Source organism: Umbelopsis ramanniana, assembly GCF_025399195.1.
Source record: "Umbelopsis ramanniana AG unplaced genomic scaffold K450scaffold_3, whole genome shotgun sequence".
In the NCBI taxonomy this organism is placed as follows: Eukaryota; Fungi; Mucoromycota; class Umbelopsidomycetes; order Umbelopsidales; family Umbelopsidaceae; genus Umbelopsis; species Umbelopsis ramanniana.
In genome coordinates, this window is record NW_026252089.1 from 477,354 (window position 1) to 499,864 (window position 22,511).

The 22,511-nt window shown below is 44.1% G+C and overlaps 12 protein-coding genes across 12 annotated transcripts; 9 read left to right on the top strand and 3 right to left on the bottom strand.

Annotated features, from left to right (window-relative positions):
* The first annotated feature begins 64 nt into the window (after positions 1-64).
* On the top strand, positions 65-1,194 carry K450DRAFT_220840 (uncharacterized protein). Its single transcript, XM_051585619.1, has one exon. It carries the CDS (start codon positions 157-159, stop codon positions 1,090-1,092), a length of 936 nt encoding a protein of 311 aa, XP_051448971.1. The 5' UTR covers positions 65-156; the 3' UTR covers positions 1,093-1,194.
* A 2,391-nt stretch (positions 1,195-3,585) lies between these two features.
* Positions 3,586-4,976, top strand: K450DRAFT_220846 (uncharacterized protein). Its single transcript, XM_051585620.1, has 3 exons — positions 3,586-3,759; positions 3,829-4,074; positions 4,140-4,976. Exons 2-3 carry the CDS (start codon positions 3,934-3,936, stop codon positions 4,725-4,727), a joined length of 729 nt encoding a protein of 242 aa, XP_051448972.1. The 5' UTR covers positions 3,586-3,759; positions 3,829-3,933; the 3' UTR covers positions 4,728-4,976.
* On the top strand, positions 4,738-5,314 carry K450DRAFT_220848 (uncharacterized protein). The gene has a single exon (XM_051585621.1). It carries the CDS (start codon positions 4,957-4,959, stop codon positions 5,263-5,265), a length of 309 nt encoding a protein of 102 aa, XP_051448973.1. The 5' UTR covers positions 4,738-4,956; the 3' UTR covers positions 5,266-5,314.
* K450DRAFT_220851 (uncharacterized protein) lies at positions 5,311-5,887 on the bottom strand. Its single transcript, XM_051585622.1, has 2 exons — positions 5,472-5,887; positions 5,311-5,390 (listed from the first exon to the last, which is right to left on the bottom strand). The coding sequence occupies exons 1-2, from the start codon at positions 5,761-5,763 to the stop codon at positions 5,356-5,358; spliced, it is 327 nt and encodes a 108-aa protein (XP_051448974.1). The 5' UTR covers positions 5,764-5,887; the 3' UTR covers positions 5,311-5,355.
* Positions 5,888-5,975: 88 nt separating this feature from the next.
* K450DRAFT_267970 (uncharacterized protein) lies at positions 5,976-7,042 on the top strand (the record flags this gene model as incomplete). The annotated part of the gene is made up of 4 exons (XM_051592858.1): positions 5,976-6,084; positions 6,155-6,292; positions 6,386-6,612; positions 6,674-7,042. The coding sequence occupies 4 exons, from the start codon at positions 5,976-5,978 to the stop codon at positions 7,040-7,042; spliced, it is 843 nt and encodes a 280-aa protein (XP_051448975.1).
* A 150-nt stretch (positions 7,043-7,192) lies between these two features.
* Positions 7,193-7,930, top strand: K450DRAFT_195680 (uncharacterized protein; the record flags this gene model as incomplete). Its single annotated transcript, XM_051584506.1, has 1 exon — positions 7,193-7,930. One exon carries the CDS (start codon positions 7,193-7,195, stop codon positions 7,928-7,930), a length of 738 nt encoding a protein of 245 aa, XP_051448976.1.
* A 1,851-nt stretch (positions 7,931-9,781) lies between these two features.
* Positions 9,782-11,231, top strand: K450DRAFT_168888 (uncharacterized protein; the record flags this gene model as incomplete). The annotated part of the gene is made up of 2 exons (XM_051584084.1): positions 9,782-11,035; positions 11,130-11,231. The coding sequence occupies 2 exons, from the start codon at positions 9,782-9,784 to the stop codon at positions 11,229-11,231; spliced, it is 1,356 nt and encodes a 451-aa protein (XP_051448977.1).
* Positions 11,232-11,410: 179 nt separating this feature from the next.
* Positions 11,411-12,595, top strand: K450DRAFT_182715 (uncharacterized protein). The gene is made up of 5 exons (XM_051584395.1): positions 11,411-11,420; positions 11,487-11,554; positions 11,632-11,751; positions 11,816-12,294; positions 12,360-12,595. Exons 1-5 carry the CDS (start codon positions 11,418-11,420, stop codon positions 12,470-12,472), a joined length of 783 nt encoding a protein of 260 aa, XP_051448978.1. The 5' UTR covers positions 11,411-11,417; the 3' UTR covers positions 12,473-12,595.
* Positions 12,596-12,772: 177 nt separating this feature from the next.
* Positions 12,773-14,564, top strand: K450DRAFT_296729 (uncharacterized protein). Its single transcript, XM_051593644.1, has 2 exons — positions 12,773-13,316; positions 13,390-14,564. Exons 1-2 carry the CDS (start codon positions 13,071-13,073, stop codon positions 14,233-14,235), a joined length of 1,092 nt encoding a protein of 363 aa, XP_051448979.1. The 5' UTR covers positions 12,773-13,070; the 3' UTR covers positions 14,236-14,564.
* A 1,289-nt stretch (positions 14,565-15,853) lies between these two features.
* K450DRAFT_220867 (uncharacterized protein) lies at positions 15,854-18,244 on the bottom strand. The gene is made up of 6 exons (XM_051585623.1): positions 17,852-18,244; positions 17,672-17,739; positions 17,427-17,530; positions 17,100-17,363; positions 16,801-16,960; positions 15,854-16,674 (listed from the first exon to the last, which is right to left on the bottom strand). Exons 1-6 carry the CDS (start codon positions 18,179-18,181, stop codon positions 16,164-16,166), a joined length of 1,437 nt encoding a protein of 478 aa, XP_051448980.1. The 5' UTR covers positions 18,182-18,244; the 3' UTR covers positions 15,854-16,163.
* K450DRAFT_220871 (uncharacterized protein) lies at positions 18,235-19,806 on the top strand. The gene is made up of 6 exons (XM_051585624.1): positions 18,235-18,547; positions 18,617-18,776; positions 18,877-19,189; positions 19,272-19,377; positions 19,451-19,567; positions 19,623-19,806. Exons 1-6 carry the CDS (start codon positions 18,322-18,324, stop codon positions 19,709-19,711), a joined length of 1,011 nt encoding a protein of 336 aa, XP_051448981.1. The 5' UTR covers positions 18,235-18,321; the 3' UTR covers positions 19,712-19,806.
* A 118-nt stretch (positions 19,807-19,924) lies between these two features.
* Positions 19,925-21,399, bottom strand: K450DRAFT_264480 (uncharacterized protein; the record flags this gene model as incomplete). Its single annotated transcript, XM_051592775.1, has 6 exons — positions 19,925-20,053; positions 20,117-20,348; positions 20,479-20,598; positions 20,689-20,952; positions 21,054-21,222; positions 21,312-21,399. 6 exons carry the CDS (start codon positions 21,397-21,399, stop codon positions 19,925-19,927), a joined length of 1,002 nt encoding a protein of 333 aa, XP_051448982.1.
* Positions 21,400-22,511: the final 1,112 nt, after the last annotated feature.

Here is a 22,511-nt window from a genome sequence, read left to right on the forward strand (position 1 = left end):
ACCAAAGTATTTTCGCCTCTCCTTTAGTTTTTGCCGTTCTTTATAAATTTTACTGAGGTACTTAGCAAGTTGTACCGATGCCATCCATTTACGCGACTGCGCCAACCTACGGGCTCAGCGTCCTTTTCAATTTTGCTGAGCGAGTGCACGTGACGTATGAATTCCACAGAAGACGTATCCGTGGCAAGTCTGAATTCGCAAACCCATTTACAACTTAAAAGGTCTCGAATCTACTTTCTGCCTTTCCAATACCACTATTTGGTAATAATTATCCTACTTGTCCATCAAAAGACGCTCTGTGCCACCTTATATTCTCTAAATCGTAGCAATCTCATGTCGTCTTGGCAATCGTCACAAGCAGTTAATCCAGGGCAAGCTCAAGATCGGTTCTCCACAAACCAAGTTGAAAACGACTATGTACTCAATAGCGACGATGATGAAGCAGTCTCATTGTCCGTCGATATGGAACACTATCATCATCATATGAGCTCCGCCACTTATCCAGTTGTCGCTCCATTGCGGGAGCCGACACCGCAAAGGCCGCCGTCTCCACCCAAGGATGCGGGGCCAACGATCATATTGCGGACCCAAGAGGGAACGGAAATGGCCATAGATGGAGCATTGGCTATACATTGTACACGTCTCTCGCGAAAACTGCGACTATTGGATGCTTACGATAGCCTGACGGTAACGGTTCCCTTCCGTAATGAAATTGTCGGCATGACCCTGGAGTTCTGTGCTCACCTTCGACAGAAAATGCTACAAAGAGCCACTACCTCGAACTCCATTATGCCTTCCAATGCAGTTTTGGTTGAAGATATTGGGTCGGGCGATTCTAGCGATGTGTGCGATGACTGGGAATTTTCATATATCGCTCAAGAAGCCGACGGTCGATTGGTGGTGGAATTGAACGCAGCTGCCCACTTCTTAGAAATCGCCCATTTACGGGATCTCACGACGATGAAGATTATGGTCATGAGCGCTAACAAATCGCCCGCAGAAATAGAGGCTACCTTTGGGTTTAGTGGGGCTCAATCTGGTGAAGACGTTGTATCTGCCTTAACCAAAACAATGGAAGACTTGAAATGGTGAATTTTATCATCGGAGATTTCTTTGACCTCCCCACCCCCTCCCCCCTTCTCCTCCAACTTGCCTAAATCACCGTCTCATGTCGTTATTACGGACAGTCTTCAACTATTATGTTGTTTAAATTCTTTAGATGTTCCCCGTAAAACCTTATAACGCAAAGAAAGAAATGTAAATACTCTCCATAATTTGTCAAAATACAAACCTATATGTTAATCAACATTTTTACAAACAGTGATTGTCATCCCCTATCCCACCGTATGTCTGCACTGGATCGCTCAGGGGAGAATGTAGTTTTGTCACAGCTTCTTTTTCTTTTCAGGGCAGTGCATCTAGAAACAACTCCCGTACGTCAAGATTCCTTCATCAAATTGGAAGCGACAAAATCTAAATGTGGCAAGGTCTAGAGTGTATGAACTTTTTGATCAGCCGAGTACGGACCACTTACTCCTTTCTTCCTGCAACAAGTTGACAGCTTTCAAAAGTATGCGTACTACAGCATAAACTTGGCCATATAAAAGCTGACTACAACGCTAATTTAAACGTATGATCCACCCGATGATCAGCACGGCATTCACTCCGTTTGGGACCATGTCCCTGGAGAACCAAATGTTTTCGAGTTTGGTCTGTCCTCACCTTTGATTGGGTATATTATTAGATTTGCTCCTGATCTCGGTGGGGACGCAGGCAATCAGGAATGGTAAGTTAACTAGTAACTTACCTGCAGCACTCGCCCGACTAATGGCAAAAGACCCTACTGCAAAAGTAGGGACGCTATTTTCTTTTCATACATGTATAAGCATTTTCACATCTACGTCGGATTGCTTGGCATGATCGATGCTCCTCGGCGTGATGTGAGCGATTTTCCCCCTTGCATGGGCACGTCACCCAACGTTGGGATGAGCGAGGGATACTATCACGCTGTAGACACACGATGCTGGCATGATATCGCCGATGCTCTCTAACACGAGGAAGAAACCCAAAGACAAAATGGCAGGCATTGGCCATCTCTAAGGCAAGGGGATTTTTCCAGATGTGCTTCGCAATGGCAAAATTTCCAAAATGCATAGATCGACTGGTGGTACACTGTGCATATCAACTGAGGGATTGCCCATTCTGGCTACGGGATTGGATCAACAAAATGGTTGAATAGCTTTCACTATTTTTACTCTTTCATCATTTGCAACACCTTTCACATCAGCTTTGATACCATTCGATCGATCCTTTTCTATAAGATTCTGATTATGGGGTACACCACTAAAAGCTTGTGGTTGGCGTAAGATGGCGTGCATCGTATGATAATACGGAGCAAGTGGAATCACGGCTATATACGGAACGCGTTCTAGATAATTTTATTAAACAAGGCCCTCGAAACCATAATGGTCCAGATTGCTGCACCTATCCGATTTTACACTGCTACGTTTATTAACCCGCGCAACAAAAAGTTGCTACGAAATAAACTTTTTTTACTGGGAAGCAATAAAATCAAAACAAAACAAAAGCCTTTTGAATCAGTGCCTTGATTTTTGTGCAGCGCTTTTGCTGCTAATTGCATAAACTAACCTGCATTGTTATTGGACGACAAACATATTGAACTGGGTGCCTTAAAGTCACACGTCTCAGAAAAATGCAGAATTAGGTAAATCTGTAAAATGGCAACGATCTGCAGGGTGAATGTGCAATGAGCCTCGGCTGGGTTGGGAATGAATGTCGAGGTCCTTGGCATGTTCCATAAGCTAAGGCATTCCACAATTTTCGATAAACTGTCCACTAAACCCACATGGCGACTTTTGTTTGTGCATCACGCGCACATTGGAAGACCAGGGGAAGTCTGGGTAGCAAGCAAATAACAGTTCCCGAGTGAACAAGTAAGCGCGCAGCTTCAAAACAGGTGATTACCATCCTTCAGTAGAGCCTTCACTCAATTGGTACAAATGCAAATCATCTAATTTTAATTTCAGGAATTGAATACAATTCAATATTGCTTTCTGCCTATTACTCTACAAGACTATCCTCCATGGTATAGAATTATACTCGATACAGAATGAATGGAAAACATAAAATGCAAAAAAGTAGGCTGATCGATGGGATGGGGACGTAAAGATTTACAACAACAATGATGCTCAAGCATTTACGCCCGGGCCGTGCATTTTCAGTCACGGCGTCGGTTGCTCAGCATAATAAATGTTGCCTGTATGCGATAAGACCCAAAAATAACATACATTACCCTTATTCTACGTCAAGTCCGAGGGGGCGCGTAACTGTTAGGAGCCCAGGCGTATAGTAAAATAGAATAACTCCGTGCTGACAAAGTTGGGGTTTCGTACGATCGTATTCCGCATGAATTGCTCGGCCGATCGATTAATCTTCGAAGCACTGTCAATTTAACGTTACGTGTTCGCAATATTTTCGAGGTTAGCCACCAAGGCAATGACCAAGAAACGTGTACCATTAGGGGACGTAGCCAGCCCTCAGGTGATTTTTCAGCTTTGGTGGAGTCAATGACAATGTGAGCACATCATCCGCTGTGTTATAATATACTTGAATTGTTACTCTTAAGTCGAGGAGGTCACGCAGGGTCAGAGAGTAGCGCCAATTGTCAATCGCAACCTTATACGGACATGGTTCTTATGCTGGGATGCCTCATTTTTTGACACCACAGTATCTCCTTGGGTGAGGCGGATGAAAAAAAATTTTTTTTTTATTTCTTTGGCAATTATATAAACCCTCACCTTCCATTAGAACATTGCACTATAATCGGTCCATCCTCTCCTTTACACTTTTATATATATTATTTCATATACATATCATTTTTACTTTCATATCGTTTATCGTTTTGTATACAACATGATGACGACTCACGCACCGTTACATCAACCCAAAGCTGGCTGGCTCTCAAAGATACGACACTACTCATTTGGAAACTTAGGCTGGTCCTGTCGGTTTTTCGTATTGCTTGGTAGTGAATTACGGTACTATAAGAATGAAGTAAGCTGGTGTTACGTTTGATTGCTTTTTGGGTCATGCTAGTGTACTAACCACGAGTTTCTTAGTACGCTGATACACCTTCCCGTGTGATCAATTTACGATCCATCAAAAGTGTGAGCTATTGTCCAACGTCGAACAATCCATATGCATTCCGGCTAGAGCCAATGGATCCCACGCCAGCGTCTCCTATGACCCGGTCAGCTAACAAAATGTTAGTCTTGCGTGCAGATTCAGAGTACGATATGCAATCTTGGGTGGAAGCCATTCGATCCCGACTGCCTCATCTACAAGGAGAAGGAGAACAGACATACTATTTGAACGCTATGAAATGCTGCTTTGAATTGGTCACTCCACCATTATCTCCTACTACTGGTCCTCCCAAGCGTCCCCATCTCGGTGTAAAGATATCCTCGGCCTCGGTTGTGAGCATCACATCCGAGTCTAGCATGGCGTCTGACATCTCGTCGATTCATGAATCTGACGTAAAAACGCCGCTATGTGCTCGCAGAGGTATATTCCTCGCTCCCATCCATGTCCACCGTCCAAATACTGTGAATACCGATTGGGTTCCCATTGAAGAAGATATCCGATCGGCTGAAGACAACTGTGACTCCCCTACATTTGCACTCTATAAGGAGCGCTTCGGCCTATGAATTAGCATATTACATATATATATCCCAATCCCTTCCTTCGCAAACCCAATCTTATGTACTATCCCTCTATGTTTACATCATCTTCTAAGCTGTTTCTTTTGCTTTATCATGTCCGTGTGTGCTTCACATTCTATATCATCCTATCAGCATCCTTCCATCATCCCTATGTTTTCATCATCTTCCCCTGTACAAACACATTTGCTCGTCCGTTTGAAATGGATGGTAACCCATGTTGTCGGTTAGAAACAGACAGCATGGCTCATCTTTTGATGTAGAAATAGCTTGCTCTTTCGCACTCGTCTTCACATATATCTACTTTACTCTTTTTTTTCGTAATACCACTCATTCTCAATCAAACAAAAAAAAAGAAAAACAAAACAAAACAAAAAAAATCACAATAATAAAAGTACTTGGTTTTGAGATTCTCAATTGCTCTGTTCATAACCTTTTTGTGAAACTACCGCTTCTGATAACTGCCATGTTCAATATCCAAGGTCATGACAAAGGCGACCTTGCAGGTTCTATTCAACACGATTGATTCTGGAAGTTTTTTGTTGTATTTGGGAAAGAATAAAACGTCAAAAAACAATACATCATTCGACTCTAGTTCTCCCAAACGCTATCTATATCATCGATTTAGTGGTGTTCCACGTTCTTGTGGTGCTCTGTAATGAAGGAAAGTAGGATAGATTAGCACCCGCATCAAACTGCAATTTGCAACAGCATTACATTCGTAGTACGTACTAAGATGGAAGTGGTAGTCAATGGCATAAGAGATACCACCGATGAGGAGAATAGCGTGAACGACAGGGGTAGCAGAAGAGTTTTCACCGTCGAAGTACTTGGCCTTGTATCTGCCAACCAATCCAGAAGGCTTGACCTGGGGAGCAGTACCCTTGGGCAAGTTCTTGTAGAAGCTGACGAGCTCACCCATGCGGGCGGCATCTTTCTTGGCACCACCAGCGGCTCTGCTGGCAGCGAGATTTGGTGGGATCAAGGCCTTGGTGGCGTAAGCGCGACGTAAAATGGTGCTCATGTTGTGTTGCTATCAAAGGTGTCAGTATCCCAACCCCAGCCACTGTATATGATGGAAAGAAAGAAATGATGACGACAACATTTTTTTCTGGGCCTGGCTGGAAGCCGACCACTCAGACGCGGGCATGAAAAAAAAAAAAAAAAAGTCCCCCCCCCGTCTGAATATGGCATGAAAGCTGGACGGTAGACACGTTGCTGCTGTAATCATTCACCATGCCTCTACCAACTACATTGGCGCGCTCATGCATACGATCTTTGCGCTTGAGCAATTCAGCTAGATTATCCACTTCGTTGAGACGATTCAATTCCACATTCAATCCAGGTACAAAAACGTGCTACCAATAGACGCTACTTAACCTTTTGTAGCCACTGACTCCATTGGTTTCTATTAGATCCTCCCCACCATGCAGACGAATATCAACGCAATAATAAAAAACTCTACGAGACACATATACCAATATCCAATGCTGAAAGAGTTATACTCGCAGCAGGCTCGGCAGTAACCGCTCTATTGGATCCTTATCGAGGAGGTTAGTCACATATCAAATATGAGATATGTAAGTTCTGTGATTTGGATATGGTTGAACATCGAACTAAGCAAACGTTCAATTCGGAACTCGTAGATATGATAGCCACCTTGGGCGAAACAACAGGTCAACGGTATCTTGAGTCAATTCGAGACCAGATGCTTCAAGACCGAACAGGTCGACGTATCTTACGCGAACGGCCTGTCATCAATTCCAAATCACTCGACCTGGACAGACTACGAAGTCTGCCGAGCGATACATTCGGCAGAGAATATGTAGGGTGGTTGGACAAAGAAGGTGTGACACCAGACACGCGAGCCGCTGTAAGTTTTATGCCAGTTGAACCGTGCTGATACAAGAGATGTTGACATGGTTTATTTTTAGGTGCAATTCGTGGATGATGAGGAGCTAGCTTATGTTATGAAACGATACAGAGAGTGCCATGATTTCTTTCACACATTGACTGGACTCGGTGTCACAGTTGAAGAGGAGCTTGCATTGAAGTGGTTCGAATGGGTGCAAACCGGGTTACCAATGACTATGTTGTCATCGCTCTTTGGCCATCTGCGGCTGACGTCGACGGAGCGAAGCCGACTGTTTCAAAATTATGTACCATGGGCTATTCAGTGTGGTGTTTCATCCAAACCATTGATGAATGTATATTTTGAAGAGCTATTAGATAAGCCATTAACATCTGTTCGAAAGGAACTGGGTATTTTTCTGCCACCTTCCATAGAATCTCACATTGTATAAAAAAAATTACAAATTCAAAAGCAAGCCAATGACAAAATTGCTCATGTGACCTAGCAAACCCACGGCCCAGTCAGTCATGCGACGACTCCCCCAATATCTGCGTTGGTTTCTTCACTTACTTTTTTCTACCGCTTGCCTTGACTTCACTTTATGCCTTTGTTGCCAGCAGAAGTCGCTATTCACATTTTGACTTTTGTCCCACTCAGCTCGTACTCAGCGCTTTATCAAGTGTTTCCGCAAGAGTTGGTGGATGAAGCACTGAAGTACAAAGTTCGGCAACAACCGCACATCATAGAGCTGGTCTCAACCAACTTGCACGAGTTGATGGCAGCATGTACTCCATCGGCGTCTAAGATGAGAAACGAGTCGGGGCTAGCTATGGAGTTTCTGGCCTATGACACTACGCACAGAATGCTGTGGTTTACACCCGACTTTACCTGCCCCAATCAATTTTTTAAAGTCAAGGATGGTTATGTCAGTCACGGTAAGCTGCTGATTCGAGCCGATAAGGACTCTCCTTCAAAGGTTGTCATGTCGTTGTGGGATATAAGGAAGAAACTGCCACCGAAGCGGAGTGGCACATTGTCGGGAGCCAGTCAAGTCGATTGTAGGGAATATAACGAAGAGCTCAGCGTCCGGGATAATGACTTTTTATTAGACGGCTACATATCGACTTGTAAGGCAGATGGTCCAATCAAGCGGGCCAATCGTTCAATCACTGGCCTCTTATCACCACCACCCACCGCCTATGCTCGAGCCATACCACCTCTCCACCAATTGACAGTAGGGTCACCTTGGGAGAGGCATTTTCCCAATCCAACCTGTGGGGTATTTCTAGTTGAGAGTGTAGCCTTGACTGTGCCTGCATTTCTGGATCTGTTCATCTAGTGTTTGTATTATATTCCATACTCTGTTTCCATAGCCCAACTTCGTTTGTTCATAGTTTTTTATAGACATAAATTCCATACATAAAGCATATCTTTTACGCATCTCGACATCTTTTTGTGAGGTATTCTGAATTATTTATCATCCTTGTTTTTGTATGTAAAAAGTAATGACATTTACTAGGGATAAAAATGCTTATGCAAGAATGGAACAATGGTTGGTTGGAGTGAGGTCAAAGCGGGAGAGACATTCAAGAAATTTCAAGGTACGACGACAAAGCCAACCCGATTCCAACTGTTGCTTTTAACGTCTTTCAAAATGGACGACCTTTCAGATCTGGTTTGGTCCCAACCTGAAAAGAAGAAGAGTCCACCTCAGCTTCCCAAGAAACCGGCAAACTTGTCTTCTAACACAACGCCTAAATCGACAAAGGATGATGTTTTTGGCAATCTCGTAGATTTCCGAGGTCAGAGCCAGCCGGACATATCTAAATTGTCCTTGGCAGAACAACAACAACAAAGTAGCAAGATGTCGACATCGTTCACTCCATCCATGAGCCCGGCAGCCACACTTTCACCGCAACTTGCTCAATATTCTTCATCACCACGGTCATCAGGCTACAATTCCGATGTGCAACGTGTGCTTGAACCGACTGTTCAACGTCCAACCACACATAACAAACCCACCGGTGACGCTTTTGATAGCCTTTTAGACCCACTGGGAGAGTTTGGGAGAAGCTCTGGATCCAAAAGCCCTTCAAATTCTCTCAATGCCATGTAAGTTTAAGAAAGAAAGGCGGTTTATGCAACCACATATCCACTATTATCATCTTACACAATGTATTCTCGCAGGCGATCACAGTCATCTACCCCTTCTAATCTTTCTGAACGAGGCCAAGGAAAAGAGAATCAATGGAATTTGGATTTATTCGATCAAACCTACATGAAAAGCCCTGAAAGAAGTGTAAGCTAACAGCCGTTGTCACTGTCAACTTTCTTTATTCTGACAAGCTGCTTTTTATAGAACTCAGCATCTCCTGCCCCTCCGGCATCCTTAGATCCATTTGACATGGACCCTTTCGAACCCTCCAATTTGAGTCAAACAGCAGCAACGGCGAACACAATCGAGACTGTGGATGACAGCGATAACCCTCTTGGCATTCTAGCTGGCCCTCCAGTTAAAGCCCAGGTTAGTCTACCGATTTGGGTTATTTTCCCACAATGAGAAGGGATCGCTCAATTTTTGTTTGCATATCAGAAGTCACCATTGCCTCGTGCCAATACTCCTCCACCCCCTTCGCCACCCGCCATGGCTTCGAGAGACCACTTAGTCAAACAAGTTGTGGAAATGGGGTTCACTCGTGAGCAAGCACTGAATGCTTTAGACGCGACCGAGAACGGTACAGATGTCAGTCTTGCCATTGACTTACTGTTACAAGATAGAGAAGCAAGTGCGCCGCCATCGCAGCAGCGCCCACCGCGCTCTGAACGGTCGCCATCATCAAAGCAAAGATCGGGTACCAACGAAGCGGCTCGTCAAATGTTATGGGGTGACGATCCTTCCCCACGTTCCAGTGGATCAAGTAGAAAAGCCAGTCCTCGAATACGACAACAGCAAGAAGAAGACGAAGAAGTGAGGCATCATTCGCCGCAGGATAAAAATGCGGCATTCCAACATCAAAAAGAGAAGATTGTCTCTCAAGCCAGTGAACTGGGTGGGTTTCTCTACAAGAATGCAAGTTTATTTGTCAAGAGCAGCCGAGAAAAGGTCGAGAAATACATGAATGAGATGCAAACCGAAGGCGACCGATCTAAAGTTCGGGGGACTGGGGGTGGCCCATCTCGACCAAAGTGGATGACGGATGCTCCCGACGATCACTTGCAATATGATGTGGAGAGAGAGCAGCAACGTGGTAAATTTGAAAAGTATGCGGATGAAAGCTCGGATGAAGACCCTGAAGAGGAAAAACGAAAGGAAGAAGAATTCCGACTTGAACGTGAACGACAAAGGAAGAGATATGTTGCTGAACAAAAGGCGAGCAAAGCGAAACAGCAGCAACTGCTAGATACCAGTGATAATTATGTTTCACCCTCTCGACGTCGTAACCCCACTCCATCCGGACGTTCATCTGGTAGAAGCACACCTCAATCTCCCAATCCGAACATCCCCCAGGCTGTCTCTCCAAAGCCGGCCACACCTACTAAACAACGAGCAAAGCGAAGGGTCGTGGAAGCTAGCAGAGGTCAAGTTGATAGTGCAAATGACCATAAGCAACGGGGCAATGATTTCTTCAAATTGGGCCAGTACTCTGAGGCGGAGCAAGCTTATTCGCAAGCCATCATGCAATTGCCTGAACGACATGACCACCTTATTATTTTACACAACAACCGAGCGGCAGCATTTTTCAAAAATGGCGAATATAAGCGTGCTGTGGAAGATTCCAATATTGTAGTCCAATTGATTGGAAACGATCATGTGGATGACACTTCTGTTCATAACATCCAAGGGGCTAGTATCTCGATGCGCGATCAAGCTGTCAAGGCACTTCTTCGAAAGGCTCAGGCGCTGGAGAATATGGAGAAATTTGCGGATGCCATTACCGAATACAATATGCTGACCAAAATAGACGGCGGTAAAAACACAAGCCAAATCCATCAAGGCCTTGCTCGATGTCGCAAATCGATCAGCGGTGCACACAAAGCGGAAACTGAATCTAGACAGAAGGCACCTGTCAGCAATGGACACTCCACCACATCCAATCCTTTCAGCGTTGATTTCGATCCCATCAGTGCAACAGCCGCCCCGGTCAGTGCCAAAGCATCCAAAGTGGATGTGGACAAATCGGAGGCAGTCAAACAGATGCGTGCCAAAGCAGCTCTACAAGATGCTGAGGAAGAACAAAGACTCAAGGTGGTGGACGATGTTGATAGACGACTGGTTGCTTGGAAGAGTGGAAAAGAGAAGAACTTGAGAGCTCTGTTAGCCAGTCTTGACACTGTCTTGTGGCCCGAAGCAACTTGGAAAGGAGCTAATATGAGCGAGCTTATTGATCCTAAGCGATGTAAGATAACGTACATGAAGGCCATTGCCAAAGTGCATCCAGACAAGGTAAATGAAAGAAAAAAGCGGCGGGCAGTATGGCAATACGATGATTGGTTTATGTGACTTATTAACACTCCCATTTTTTTAAAAATTTCTCCAGCTTGGCTCAACTGTGACAGTAGAACAAAAAATGCTAGCAAGTGGCATCTTTGGTACTCTAAACGAAGCTTGGGATATGTTCAAGACTCAAAATGGATTGTAAATCAGATAATAAAAGATGCTATTTTTATGGAATCCAGTACTTGTTGATCCATCCAATGCTAACGGACCACAGCGTTAACATCGTTTTTATGACCATATTCAATGTACTAGTGGTGACTGCTTGCGGGAACCTGTAAAAATATTTTTTTTGGTAGCTCGCTGGGCCACTGTATTAGCTTCGAATCAAATGGTAACTATTGAATCATAAAACTGCCTGATGTCTCTGCTATCCTGCTAACCTGAACCTCGTAATCAGCCTCAAAACGAGTATATCGAAGAACATATCAAACGTCATGGACGACGTCTGGATTATGCCGAGCGCAAGTATGTATAGTTAAAAACTAATGCTATGGGCGGCCATTTCCCATTTACTGATGATTTTCCTCTGTTCTGTTCAATAGGCGAAAGAGAGAAGCTCGTGAAGTTCACAAGAACTCTCAATATGCTCAGAAGGTGCATGGTCTGAAGGCCAAGTTGCTCAACAAGAAGCGTCACTCTGAAAAGATTCAGATGAAGAAAACGTAAGAAACCCCTTTCTCCTAATCTGTATATTTCTCCATTTTATATTAACTTGCCACACTCTAGTATCAAGCAGCATGAAGAAAAGAATGCTAAGCAGAAGGCAGCTGATGCTGTACCTGAAGGAGCCGTTCCTACTTATCTGTTGGATCGTGAGGGTGAACAACGTGCCAAGATCTTGTCCAACATGGTCAAGCAGAAGCGCAAGGAAAAGGCTGGCAAGTGGAATGTGCCTTTGCCCAAGGTCCGTGGTATTGCTGAAGATGAAATGTTCAAGGTCGTGAAGACTGGTAAGAATAAGACAAAGTCATGGAAGCGATTGGTTACCAAAGCTACCTTCGTCGGTGAGGGTTTTACCCGTAAGCCACCGAAGTACGAACGTTTTGTTCGCCCTATGGGTCTCCGTTACAAGAAGGCACATGTTACCCATCCTGAGTTGAAGGCTACTTTCCAATTGCCCATCATCTCTGTCAAGAAAAACCCTCAAAACCCTCTTTACACTCAATTGGGTGTTATCACCAAGGGTACCGTCATTGAAGTGAATGGTAAGTCTAGCATTGGAGGGGTTGATCATGCCATGCAGGGTTACTAACAGCAGTCGATCGCTTAGTTTCCGAGTTAGGTCTTGTCACTACAGGAGGCAAGGTTGTGTGGGGCAAATACGCACAGGTCACCAACAATCCAGAGAACGATGGCTGCATCAACGCTGTTCTTCTTGTATAGATAGATAAACCTCCAACATTACCTTCTTTTTTATTTGTTCTCACTGCCATTTCAAAACCATTCCATTTCCTTCATTCTTCGTTTTCCTTCATGCTGTGTAAATAATAATGGTATCAAAATCCCATTTGTCTTGTCATTCACTTTCGTTTACGCATGGTATTCGCATGGCAAAGAGTAGGTAGTTAGAGGGGAAAGGCAATTAATTTAAACCTATGACTATTTTGTTTAAATCAATGCTTTCCTTGGTACTAGAAAGGGGGGGGCCGCGTCATGGAAATTTGAGACTATTTTCTTCCGTGGGTTAATTAGTCGCGAACATTTGCATCGTCCATTGCGCGTTATTGACTTTCCAAACACTAACATGAGCCATTCCGAAAGTTCATGGTGGCACATTCGCTGGGGCCACCGCGTATTCCTTCCATGATGTTCATTTAAACATTTTCGTGTACACGAAACACGAACTCTGATTGGCTGAACACCATGTGCCCCATGAAAAATCTTAGCACACAGCCGCCCAAATTTGTTTTTTTTTTCTCGTCCTTTTATTTTCCTCCTCTTCTCCTCCTCCCCTCCGCTTTTCACCCATCATACCGTTAAAATGCAGTGTCCAAATTCTCCGTCCATGCGGTCAACATCTCGTTCCAACTTTGAACCTCGCACACCTTCCACGTTAATGTCTCGACTCGTCATTCATTCACCAGATGCTGTGCGTCAAAGATTCAATAATGCCGACAGACCATCCACCGATTTACAAAAACGCCTGTTGCACTGCTCGTCTAGCCCCAAGCCTTCTCACCCCAATCTCAACATGTTCTTGAGCAATGAATCTAAAAGAATTCGCATGGTATGAATTTCAAAGAAAAACGCGCGCTGTTGTCTATTTTTTCTTCTCTCAACGTTAACTTTATTATATGCAGGAGCGTAACACTTCCGGTGATAATGTTCCCAAACGTTCACCACCTTCCTTGGACGCTTTATTTTCATCTCGCTCACCTTCACCGTTAATGGCATCCTCTTCCGAGTCACCAGAGTCTTATACTGACTTATTCCATGGTAGCTCTTCAGATGAAATGTATAGCTCAGACACCGAACAAGATACACTTGACCATAAGAACGATTCACCAGTACCCGAAAGCACTTTCACTATATGGGAAGATGGTTGGTCTTCGGACGAACTGACTGACCCTACGAGCGACGATGCACACGATGATGTACAAGTGAACCACGACGATGCTGAGAATACCCCACCTTCTAAACAAGTTACGCAGCAAACCAGAACCGATAATTATGAACGGCAATCACGAGACCGAGCCAAGACGCGTCGATTGCGTCGTTCATTTGGCGTTTCAACCTCTGTCAGCCCTGACGAAGAGGAATCGTCTTCATCACCGTCCACATCACCCGTCCGTTCACCTCTTGGAGAACTTTCTTTGGAAGACTTTTATGAGATGGATGACCTGTATGGGCTAGAATTGACCCACAAGTCCAAGCAAGCATCATCCAAGTCAGTACGTTTTGAACCAGAAACCCCAAGATCACAACTCAAACACGTCGCATACCCCATGACTCCCCAGTCCACCCCGCAAAGAGGCCGTAGTCGTCTTAGTCAAAATGTTCAATGGACCCCTACGCGTAAAACTAAGTTTATGAGATCACTTTCACCGCCCCGTACGCCACACGGTCCTTCTACCAGCCATGAATCCAAGACTTCTCCTGTCCTTGACTCGCATGAAGGCAATCCTTTCCTGGCTGTGATGGGCTGAATGAAGAACAGTTTACCACCCCTTTCATGAACTTTTTGTAAAATAATGTCGTTCGTACGTCAACATGTTAGCGTGACTACGTCGCACCTCACTACCGCCTCATTTGCCAGCTCCTCCCCTTGGTCTCCTTCCGATCACCTTCTACGTTTTGTTTGTTTTTCCTCCCCTCACATATTGCTCGCATAATTTTATTATTTTCTTCTCTTGTCGTACATAATCTCTTCTATGATCTTTCAGTGTTGCTTTTTCCCCCTCGCCTGTCTTTTTTTTTTTTTAAACAATCACAAAGAAAATACATGCATATATATATATATCAGTATAATCTCGCGCTCAGCTTAACTTTTCATAATGTCAATCCATATGCAAACGTAAATCTCACAGTTTCCGCATTTTATTTTTTTACCGTTGGCCTAGATCTGTCGCTGTAGTGACGCCAGAACTGAATGCGGTGGTTGAAGACACCGATGTCGCATCTGCACTGATAGGATTGGGTGCCGGTCAGAGCACAGCCCCTACCTACGTTTCGCCAGGTCGTGCGTTGCATGCTGTCTAACGAGAAGAAGATCAGCACAACATAAACATTGGTATGCTGGAAGCAAAAGATCAAAGGATCGACAGCAGCTACACTGCCGATGGGTCATGGAAAACACGTGTTGCCGATGACAGACACCATGGTTACAATGATCCCAGGGTCAGGACTCCCTGGGTTCGAGATGCAGGCCATGCAGCATGATCCATCACCGCCAAACTCACGCTACTCACATAATTGTTTTTGTGATCTCACTATTGGTTTGTCGGCATCAACGCTTACACAGATCGGCCATCCATCTGAAGGAGGACATAACTCTTCTTCATACCGTATGTTCAGACTGTTCCGTTCCAACTACCTAGGCTTGTACCAGCAATGCTATTTTAGATTTAAATCCGGCCTCTGATAACCATCTATCGATGAGATTTGCCAGGGGGAAAATGGCCGGTTGACAAGGTTCGTGTTAGAGGTTACTCAAGGTTAATATGAAGGCGCTGTTGCACTACATACGTTTAATATTGGTATACAAGGCAAATTGTTCATTTACAGATGGGCGACCTTCTCTTTCAAACACCTGTCAACTCATGGATGGGCATGTGGGCATATTGTACCTATTGGAGTATACTGCGCATGCGACCCCAACTGCGGAGATAGCTGGGCACATCCCTGGGGGTGGGTGAGTGGGTTTTCCTATTTTCTATCGTCGTCCGATTTCCTTTAATCCATTTAACCGGCGGGGTTGCTTGCTTTAGTAGGGTAGGATAGGCCAGCCGAGCGGTCCACGGCATGGTTTTGACATGTTGCATACGGCAACACGGATGCAGTTGGATCTTCCGTTTGTTTACAGCTTTGGATCTTCTATCCTCCCCTTTCTAAAAGACCATGACACGGAACTCTGAGTTTGTATTGCGTTGTGAGATCATATTAAAGTTGAGAAGCCGTCCCGTTTGTACACCTTCTGCAAAAGGTTACTTCCTGCATGTGCATGGGAGTTTTCAGGACACGCCATTTTTTTTTTATCAAAAACGTCTTATAGGAACTGACGTGCGTGTAACATATGAGACAATTTGCTATTCTACATTATACAAGTTGTGCCGCGCGTGATTGGTCTATTGGGTTTATTATGACGAGTGGTTATAAAAAACAACCCACCTATGTAAAAGATAACAAAGAATAAATAGTAAATGAAATGATGAAGAAGAAAAAAAGCACTAATACTGACAGAGAAGAAGAAATAATGTCCATTATTACAAAAATTTGAAGCGGTTCAAACAACAGATAAGGATGTCCGTAGATGGTGAAAAGAGTGGCGGTGGTGGGATATTTTTTTTTTTTTGGACCAAAAAAAAAATTAAAAGGTAACATCAAGAGGTATTATCGTACAAGAGGAGGTAGATTCTCAGAGACCGCCCATGTATTCGCGCTCCTCATTTCGTTGCTGCCTCCGCTGATCTTGCTTTCCGGGAGGCTTCATTTCCACCCAACCGCCCATACCATCCTCTTCGTCATCTTCCACGTCATGAAAGGTGGTATAAGGGTCGTGCGTATGAGCCTTGGGAGGGTATTTCATCATGGCATTGGTGGATAGAGTAGGATGAGGGGCGCCTTCGTCATCCAGTTTTGGTGAATTGTACATCTTCGGAGTGGCCGGCACACTAGTCGTCGACGATTCCTTCATCATGAAAAAAGTGGACGAGGTACCATTTTGGCGTTGAGTGGAAGTCATCAAAAACCGTCGTACGAACCACGGCATGAAACCCCGCTGGGGTGGCTGGCTGCTCTGAGGTCGGGCATTAGGCACATGTCTATCAGGACCATTGGCGGTCGAAGTGATCATAAAAGTAGATCGTGTGGTGATATCCTGGTGTGGTTCAGGGTATGCTTCACCACAATATTTGATGATGAGGTTTCTGTTAAGAAGATAGATTAGTAAAAAAGGTCTTGTCGCCGCCGCCCGCCACCACCATGCAGACTATCGTTCATCGTAAAAGGGAACGGTGCTATAATAGTCATAGAGTCGATCAATTTGTACGTACTTTTTAATGGCCGCCAGCGCATTGTAGATGGCGGGATCGATCATAAACGCCAGTAGATTGAAGAATCCGGGCAGAGCCTTAAGAGGGACACCCCACAAATTGATGGCATAACTGGGTCGCATGTGGATATACATGTCAATTTCACTAACAATGAATCCAGCTATGAAAAAGGATGGGAAAAAGTCCCCCAATGATTATCAGTAAGCAGTGTGATAGGTGGGAAGCTGGGTCTTTCTTTTCCCTCTTCTTTTGAATGCCAGCCTAGCCTTTTGATAAAGAAATTTTTTTTTAAAACTCACTTTGGGTAAGAATTGGAACCACAGGATAGAGCAAGATTCTTCGCACCACTCGATTGATGGCCTTTTGCGTCTTGCGTCTTCGAACATCGACTTCGGTTCGCTCGCCCGTTCCTGAATGAGCAATCTGACGCTCCAGTCTCATGGAGTCCATTTTCAATTTGACGGCCACAGCGACGACGACCACCAAACAGTAAGTTCCACATATAAGCTGAGGTCCAATGTAGGTAGCATATTCGTATATATTTGATTCCGTGGTCCATGAGGCTGAGATATAATTAGCGTGGGATAATTAATATATAAAAAACCAAGACATGATCTATTACGTACGAGAGTACCAGCAGTAGCCTTGAGCAGGATCTAATCCTAAACGATGTGCAGCCAATGGTATAACAGCTGTAAGCGCTGCGATTCCGACAGAGAGAATATAGTACCTGGTGTTGAAAATGAGGTGTAAGTCTTCGGTCTTCTAACTGAGTTTAGTCAAAAAGCGAGAGAAGCGGGCGCTAGTGGGATCCCAAAAAAAAAAAAGATGCGATGAAAGAAATCTCAATTCATTAATCGGAAATACAAACCATTTCTCGAAATTAGGATTATAATATCGTTGATGCAAAAACAAGTGTTGAAGATTGAAGGCAATAGCCTGCATAACAAATGGTAGGTGAAACAGATTTGCGTTAATGAAACCACAATTCGTACAGGACATCACGCGGTGGCTGATATCAAGATAAGTAGGGTGGAAACCACTTTCTTACCGTGGTCAAGAACAAGAAGAGGTTGGTCAAGAAGATGATGAGAAATGGCGATAGCTGACAAGCTCCTCCTTCAGCCGTAACGTAGGTGTAGATGAGCAATGCTGCCGAGGAGATGACATCCGTCACACTGATGGCAGCGCTTAATCGAAGTGAAACACGATCGACGAGTTTTTTGTCGTACATTCGTAAACCAAAGATGATAGCTAAAACGATCATACCGGAAACAACGGATATACTGTTGCAGACGACATTGATGACATTCAGCAAGTCATTTTCCCATTCGAACTCGAACTGAAGATTGGGTACGTCTTCGGGGTTATAGTCGCTCATGTTGGCCAGCCACAAGAGTGAAAGGTAGAAAGAGAATGCAAGGTGGGTCCACCTGCAATAATTCAGTCAATTAAGTCCCCAATAAAGATTACGCTTGGTGCTCCGATGGCGATTGGGATTCCCCTCGTGAGCTCGCTGAGATGAATGTCTGTGCTTATGGCGATTTAACCAATCAATGGTCGCAGTCACATCTACGGAATCCCTCTTTTCGAGCTCTTGCCGCTGACATGTCCACGCAAGTTGAATCCAGGGCTCCTTCTGTCAGTAATGCGAGCCTCGACGACAAATCTTTCGCAAATCGCGCAAGAGGTTTTGCTGCTGGTGTGGCGTCCGGTATTACAAAATTAGCCGTTGGTCATCCATTTGGTAATGTCACCTATCCCCCCTTTCGATCTGCTTTTGGCAAAATATGACTGATTCGGTGCTTCATTCTAGATACTATTAAGGTGCGAATGCAAACGTCTGGTTCAGCTGACGGTCGTTTCAAAGGTCCATTGGACTGCTTTCTGTCGACCGTTCGCAAAGAAGGTGTGCGAGCCTTATACAAAGGCGCGACTCCGCCCTTGGTGGGGTGGATGTTCATGGACAGTATTATGTAAGGTTCAAATGTGTGGCTGTTGAATGTGTTCCGCACAGTGGGCTGATAGGCGTTTTCTTTTTTTTTTCCTTGGAAAAAAAAAATCTATCGTGTTTAGGCTGGGAACCGTGCACAATACAAGGATGATGCTTAAATCATATAATGGCGACCGTCCACTGAGTGTGTTTCAACATGGTCTAGCAGGTCTAGCGGGTGGATTGACGGTTTCATTTGTTGCCACACCTGTTGAGCAAATCAAATCAAGGCTTCAAGTTCAGTACAGCGATGGTGCTGCTCGTATTTACAGTGGTCCCATCGACTGCGCACGCAAAATTGCCAAGAACAACGGAGTTTTCAAAGGATTATGGAAGGGATTGTTGCCCACCATGGCCTTTAGATCATGGTTCTTTGTGTTCTGGGCCTCCTATGAGGTAAATAGCTGTCGTAAGCCATCATACGCATGTGGGACAGAGACAAATTGTACTCATGGCATTTTTTTTCCACATCACTTAGGTATATTCTAGGGAACTGAGAAAGCGTGGATACTCAGATAGCACGGTTACTTTTATTGCTGGTGGTCTCAGTGCCAATACTTTCTGGCTTGGATGTTTCCCTACAGGTACGCTTTTTTGGCTGGTCTAATCTGCCTTATGCCACAATGACATTTCTCACCAACATTATATCTCAAAAAGATGTCGTCAAGAATAGATATATGACCCAACCAGATGTGAATCCACCACGGTTCCCTACTGTTCGAAGTGTGGCGAGATTCGTTTACCAAACTGAAGGCTTGAAGGGATTTTACAGAGGTAACACCTTTTGACCTATGCCCATGTCACTCACCACTTCTAACCCTCACCTCAGGTTTCCTTCCCTCCTTCTTGCGAGCATTCCCCACTAACGCCTCGGCCGTCCTGGCCTTTGAAACGGTCATGAAGTTGCTTCACGAATAGACACTCCCTTAGATAACATAGACTAACCTTGTTAATATCTATACCTGCTTTGAATAAAGCTAACCCACTTCAGTTCATGAAAATATCCTTTTTCTTTTCTTTTAATATCACGTTTGACCCTATAATACAATATTGTGGAAAGGAAGTAAAAAGAAATGCAGAAAGATCTAGTAATGAAACACAAAAAGAAAGATGAAACAAGTGTGTGTAGGCTCAAAATCCTGGAAATAAATGTCTATATGGGTCTAAATCGCCATTCTGGTTCTGATCCGGTTCTGGATCAGCATATTTCTCAAAGTTAGAAGTATCGCCTGGGTGTTGATAAGGTGGGACAATCGGTGCCTAATGGAAAACAAGGGTGTAAATGACGGGTTGAACGTTTTGATGATCCCACATACTACTGACCTGCACAGTCTTGTTTAAAAGTCCTTGCCAATCTACGCCTCGGAACCATTTATGTTTTTTGATATCGTCAGCTCCTCCCTTGAGATTGCCGAGACGTTTGCTTCTATCCGACGTCAGTAATTTCTTAACTAGATCCTTTGCAGTAGGATCAAAGTGGGATGGGAACCGGAGCTTGCCTCCAAGAATTTTTTCATAGATACCAAAAGGATTATCATCGAAAAAGGGAGGGTATCTAAATATACGAGTTTTTTAAACGGTTAGTCAGTATGTTGCCTTTCCCTATGAATGACCCTGGAGGTGCCAAAGCAGTGCTGTGTATTTTATTTTTCTGTAAAGGCTCCTGTTTGTGTGCATGTACTTACCCTGCCAACATTTCAAAGATCAAAATACCCAGAGCCCACCAGTCGACGGCTTTAGAATGACCTTTACTCGTAATAATCTCAGGCGCAAGGTACTCTGGTGTACCACATAGAGTCCAAGTTCTACGGGGGGAGGGGACAGGTTAGCGTTAGGATAGATTTAAATACCCGCTTGGGGGACTCCGTCGGCTAAACAGGTAGGTTGAAATTTACCTATCGTCTACTTTCTTTGCAAAACCAAAGTCTGTAATTTTAATGTGTCCATTGGAGTCCAATAAGAGATTTTCAGGCTTTAGGTCTCGATATATCATGTCTTTTGCATGGAGATACTCTATGGCCAGCAAGATCTCGGATGCGTAGAACCTAGTCATTTCGTTGGTAAACCTTCCTGCCTTTCTTAAATGTGAAAAGAGTTCTCCACCTATGACGTATTCCTGAAGCATGTATAGATTATTTGCGTCTTGGTATGTGCAGTAACTACAGAATCAAGACATAGGTGAGCCAGGCCCTGCAAGGGGTCCATGAAACGAACGGCGAGGCGAGGCCCCAAAAGAACAAAATTATGGAGTCCCACTTACAGATCGACGATAAATGGAAAATTCACTTTGGAGAGAACAAGTCGCTCGGAATTGATATGTTCAACTTGCTTCATTCGAACGATTTCAGTCTTTTTTAGGACCTTGATGGCATAATACTGATCATTTCTTCCACATTTAGCTAAATACACTCGACCAAAAGTTCCTGTGCCTAACAAATAAAGGGTTCTAAATTAGCCATGTAAAGGCATTGGTGCTGCTAGTGCACAAGATCATAAAACTCAATGCCTGATACATTACCTACTGTATCCAACATATCGAATTCTTCTAGGCAGTATTCCGGCGTTTCTCTATAGACTAAAGGCCGGCTATGCCAGTATTGTAACATCTCTTTTGAATCGCTGAATTGACTGTCGCAAGGGCAGCTCATGGACGAAGAGGATTTGCCATGGCTGAAGCCTGCAATGCTAACAGTATTGGTGAAAGTGACTGAGCTGGCTGAGGACGACGGTCGGTCATTGCATGTTACACTTTTTGGAGATTGTGGGACGTCGGATGTTGGAGATTTGGGTCGTTTTGAGAAGAAGCCTGAGACAAGGGTCAGTGGAGAGGTCAGCACCTTGAGCGGCATAACTTCCCGCCACAGTTAAAGATTGTTAGAACACTGAAGTATAGTGTGGAAAGGGACCAAAGCTCTGGAGAACCCAAAAACCAGCCCAAAAAAAAAAGATCAATTTCCCCCAATGGGATCTGGCCCTTGGCTTCCCTCTAAAGTGGGAAATAAAGACGCCCTATTTTACTCATAGAAAATCATAGGTTTGCCTTTCTCCAGAACCAATCGGATCTGACACAGACCTCGGTGACCGTCGGTTTCAAAGACGTCTTTGGCTAAGGATAGTTTAATTCTTCGCATGATGTTCCAATAGCCAACATAAGCAAGGTCAAGTAAGACCAAAAAAAAAAAAAAAGTTGGTAGAAGAAAGGGATCAGTGCACTGCTAAGGTAAGTCATTCGTCTTTCATCAACAGCAAGCGCAATTGAACCCTAAAGATATCAGTCCGTAATGCTACCTCAGAAAACAGAATAGAGAACACAATTGAAGCCATTGAAAGTTTGCTTTAGGCTTCTACTGAGGTGCACGCTGTCAGTGTTGTGTATGTTGGGAAAAAAAAAAAGGGTCCTATGTCACCAATGAAACCGTCTTGTCTGATAATTCTACGTTTAAAAAAACATGAGATTGCAAAAAGCACCTATTTTACATTGCTCATAATATCCAAGAACTATAAAATGGAAGTACAGTGATTGATTGCTTTCATCATTTAAGTGACAGGCTTCAATTATCTATTCGGCCAACATTTACAATAGCCGAAATCAAAGAGTTTGACTGAAGCAAGATCCTTTGAAACTATATGGTTGATGACGAACAGTTTGAGATGACTGCAATTGAACATGAATTTCACCACATTCATTTCACAAATGTTTAATAATTAAAAAGCGAGG

Excerpts from the sequence above, each read along its gene's own strand:
- K450DRAFT_220840 (XM_051585619.1), top strand. The coding sequence starts at position 157 with ATGAATTCCACAGAAGACGTATCCGTGGCAAGTCTGAATTCGCAAACC.
- K450DRAFT_220846 (XM_051585620.1), top strand. The coding sequence starts at position 3,934 with ATGATGACGACTCACGCACCGTTACATCAACCCAAAGCTGGCTGGCTC. Across the intron at positions 4,075-4,139 it reads TACGGTACTATAAGAATGAA|TACGCTGATACACCTTCCCG; the intron begins GTAAGCTGGTGT and ends CGAGTTTCTTAG.
- K450DRAFT_220848 (XM_051585621.1), top strand. The coding sequence starts at position 4,957 with ATGTTGTCGGTTAGAAACAGACAGCATGGCTCATCTTTTGATGTAGAA.
- K450DRAFT_220851 (XM_051585622.1), bottom strand. The coding sequence starts at position 5,763 with ATGAGCACCATTTTACGTCGCGCTTACGCCACCAAGGCCTTGATCCCA. Across the intron at positions 5,391-5,471 it reads TGACTACCACTTCCATCTTA|CACCACAAGAACGTGGAACA; the intron begins GTACGTACTACG and ends TTCATTACAGAG.
- K450DRAFT_182715 (XM_051584395.1), top strand. Across the intron at positions 11,752-11,815 it reads AAGATTCAGATGAAGAAAAC|TATCAAGCAGCATGAAGAAA; the intron begins GTAAGAAACCCC and ends GCCACACTCTAG. Across the intron at positions 12,295-12,359 it reads TACCGTCATTGAAGTGAATG|TTTCCGAGTTAGGTCTTGTC; the intron begins GTAAGTCTAGCA and ends TCGATCGCTTAG.
- K450DRAFT_296729 (XM_051593644.1), top strand. The coding sequence starts at position 13,071 with ATGCAGTGTCCAAATTCTCCGTCCATGCGGTCAACATCTCGTTCCAAC. Across the intron at positions 13,317-13,389 it reads AATCTAAAAGAATTCGCATG|GAGCGTAACACTTCCGGTGA; the intron begins GTATGAATTTCA and ends TATTATATGCAG.
- K450DRAFT_220867 (XM_051585623.1), bottom strand. The coding sequence starts at position 18,181 with ATGAGCGACTATAACCCCGAAGACGTACCCAATCTTCAGTTCGAGTTC. Across the intron at positions 17,364-17,426 it reads AGGCTACTGCTGGTACTCTC|CCTCATGGACCACGGAATCA; the intron begins GTACGTAATAGA and ends ATTATATCTCAG. Across the intron at positions 16,675-16,800 it reads GCGCTGGCGGCCATTAAAAA|AAACCTCATCATCAAATATT; the intron begins GTACGTACAAAT and ends TCTTCTTAACAG.
- K450DRAFT_220871 (XM_051585624.1), top strand. The coding sequence starts at position 18,322 with ATGAATGTCTGTGCTTATGGCGATTTAACCAATCAATGGTCGCAGTCA. Across the intron at positions 18,548-18,616 it reads AGCCGTTGGTCATCCATTTG|ATACTATTAAGGTGCGAATG; the intron begins GTAATGTCACCT and ends GCTTCATTCTAG. Across the intron at positions 18,777-18,876 it reads ATGTTCATGGACAGTATTAT|GCTGGGAACCGTGCACAATA; the intron begins GTAAGGTTCAAA and ends TATCGTGTTTAG.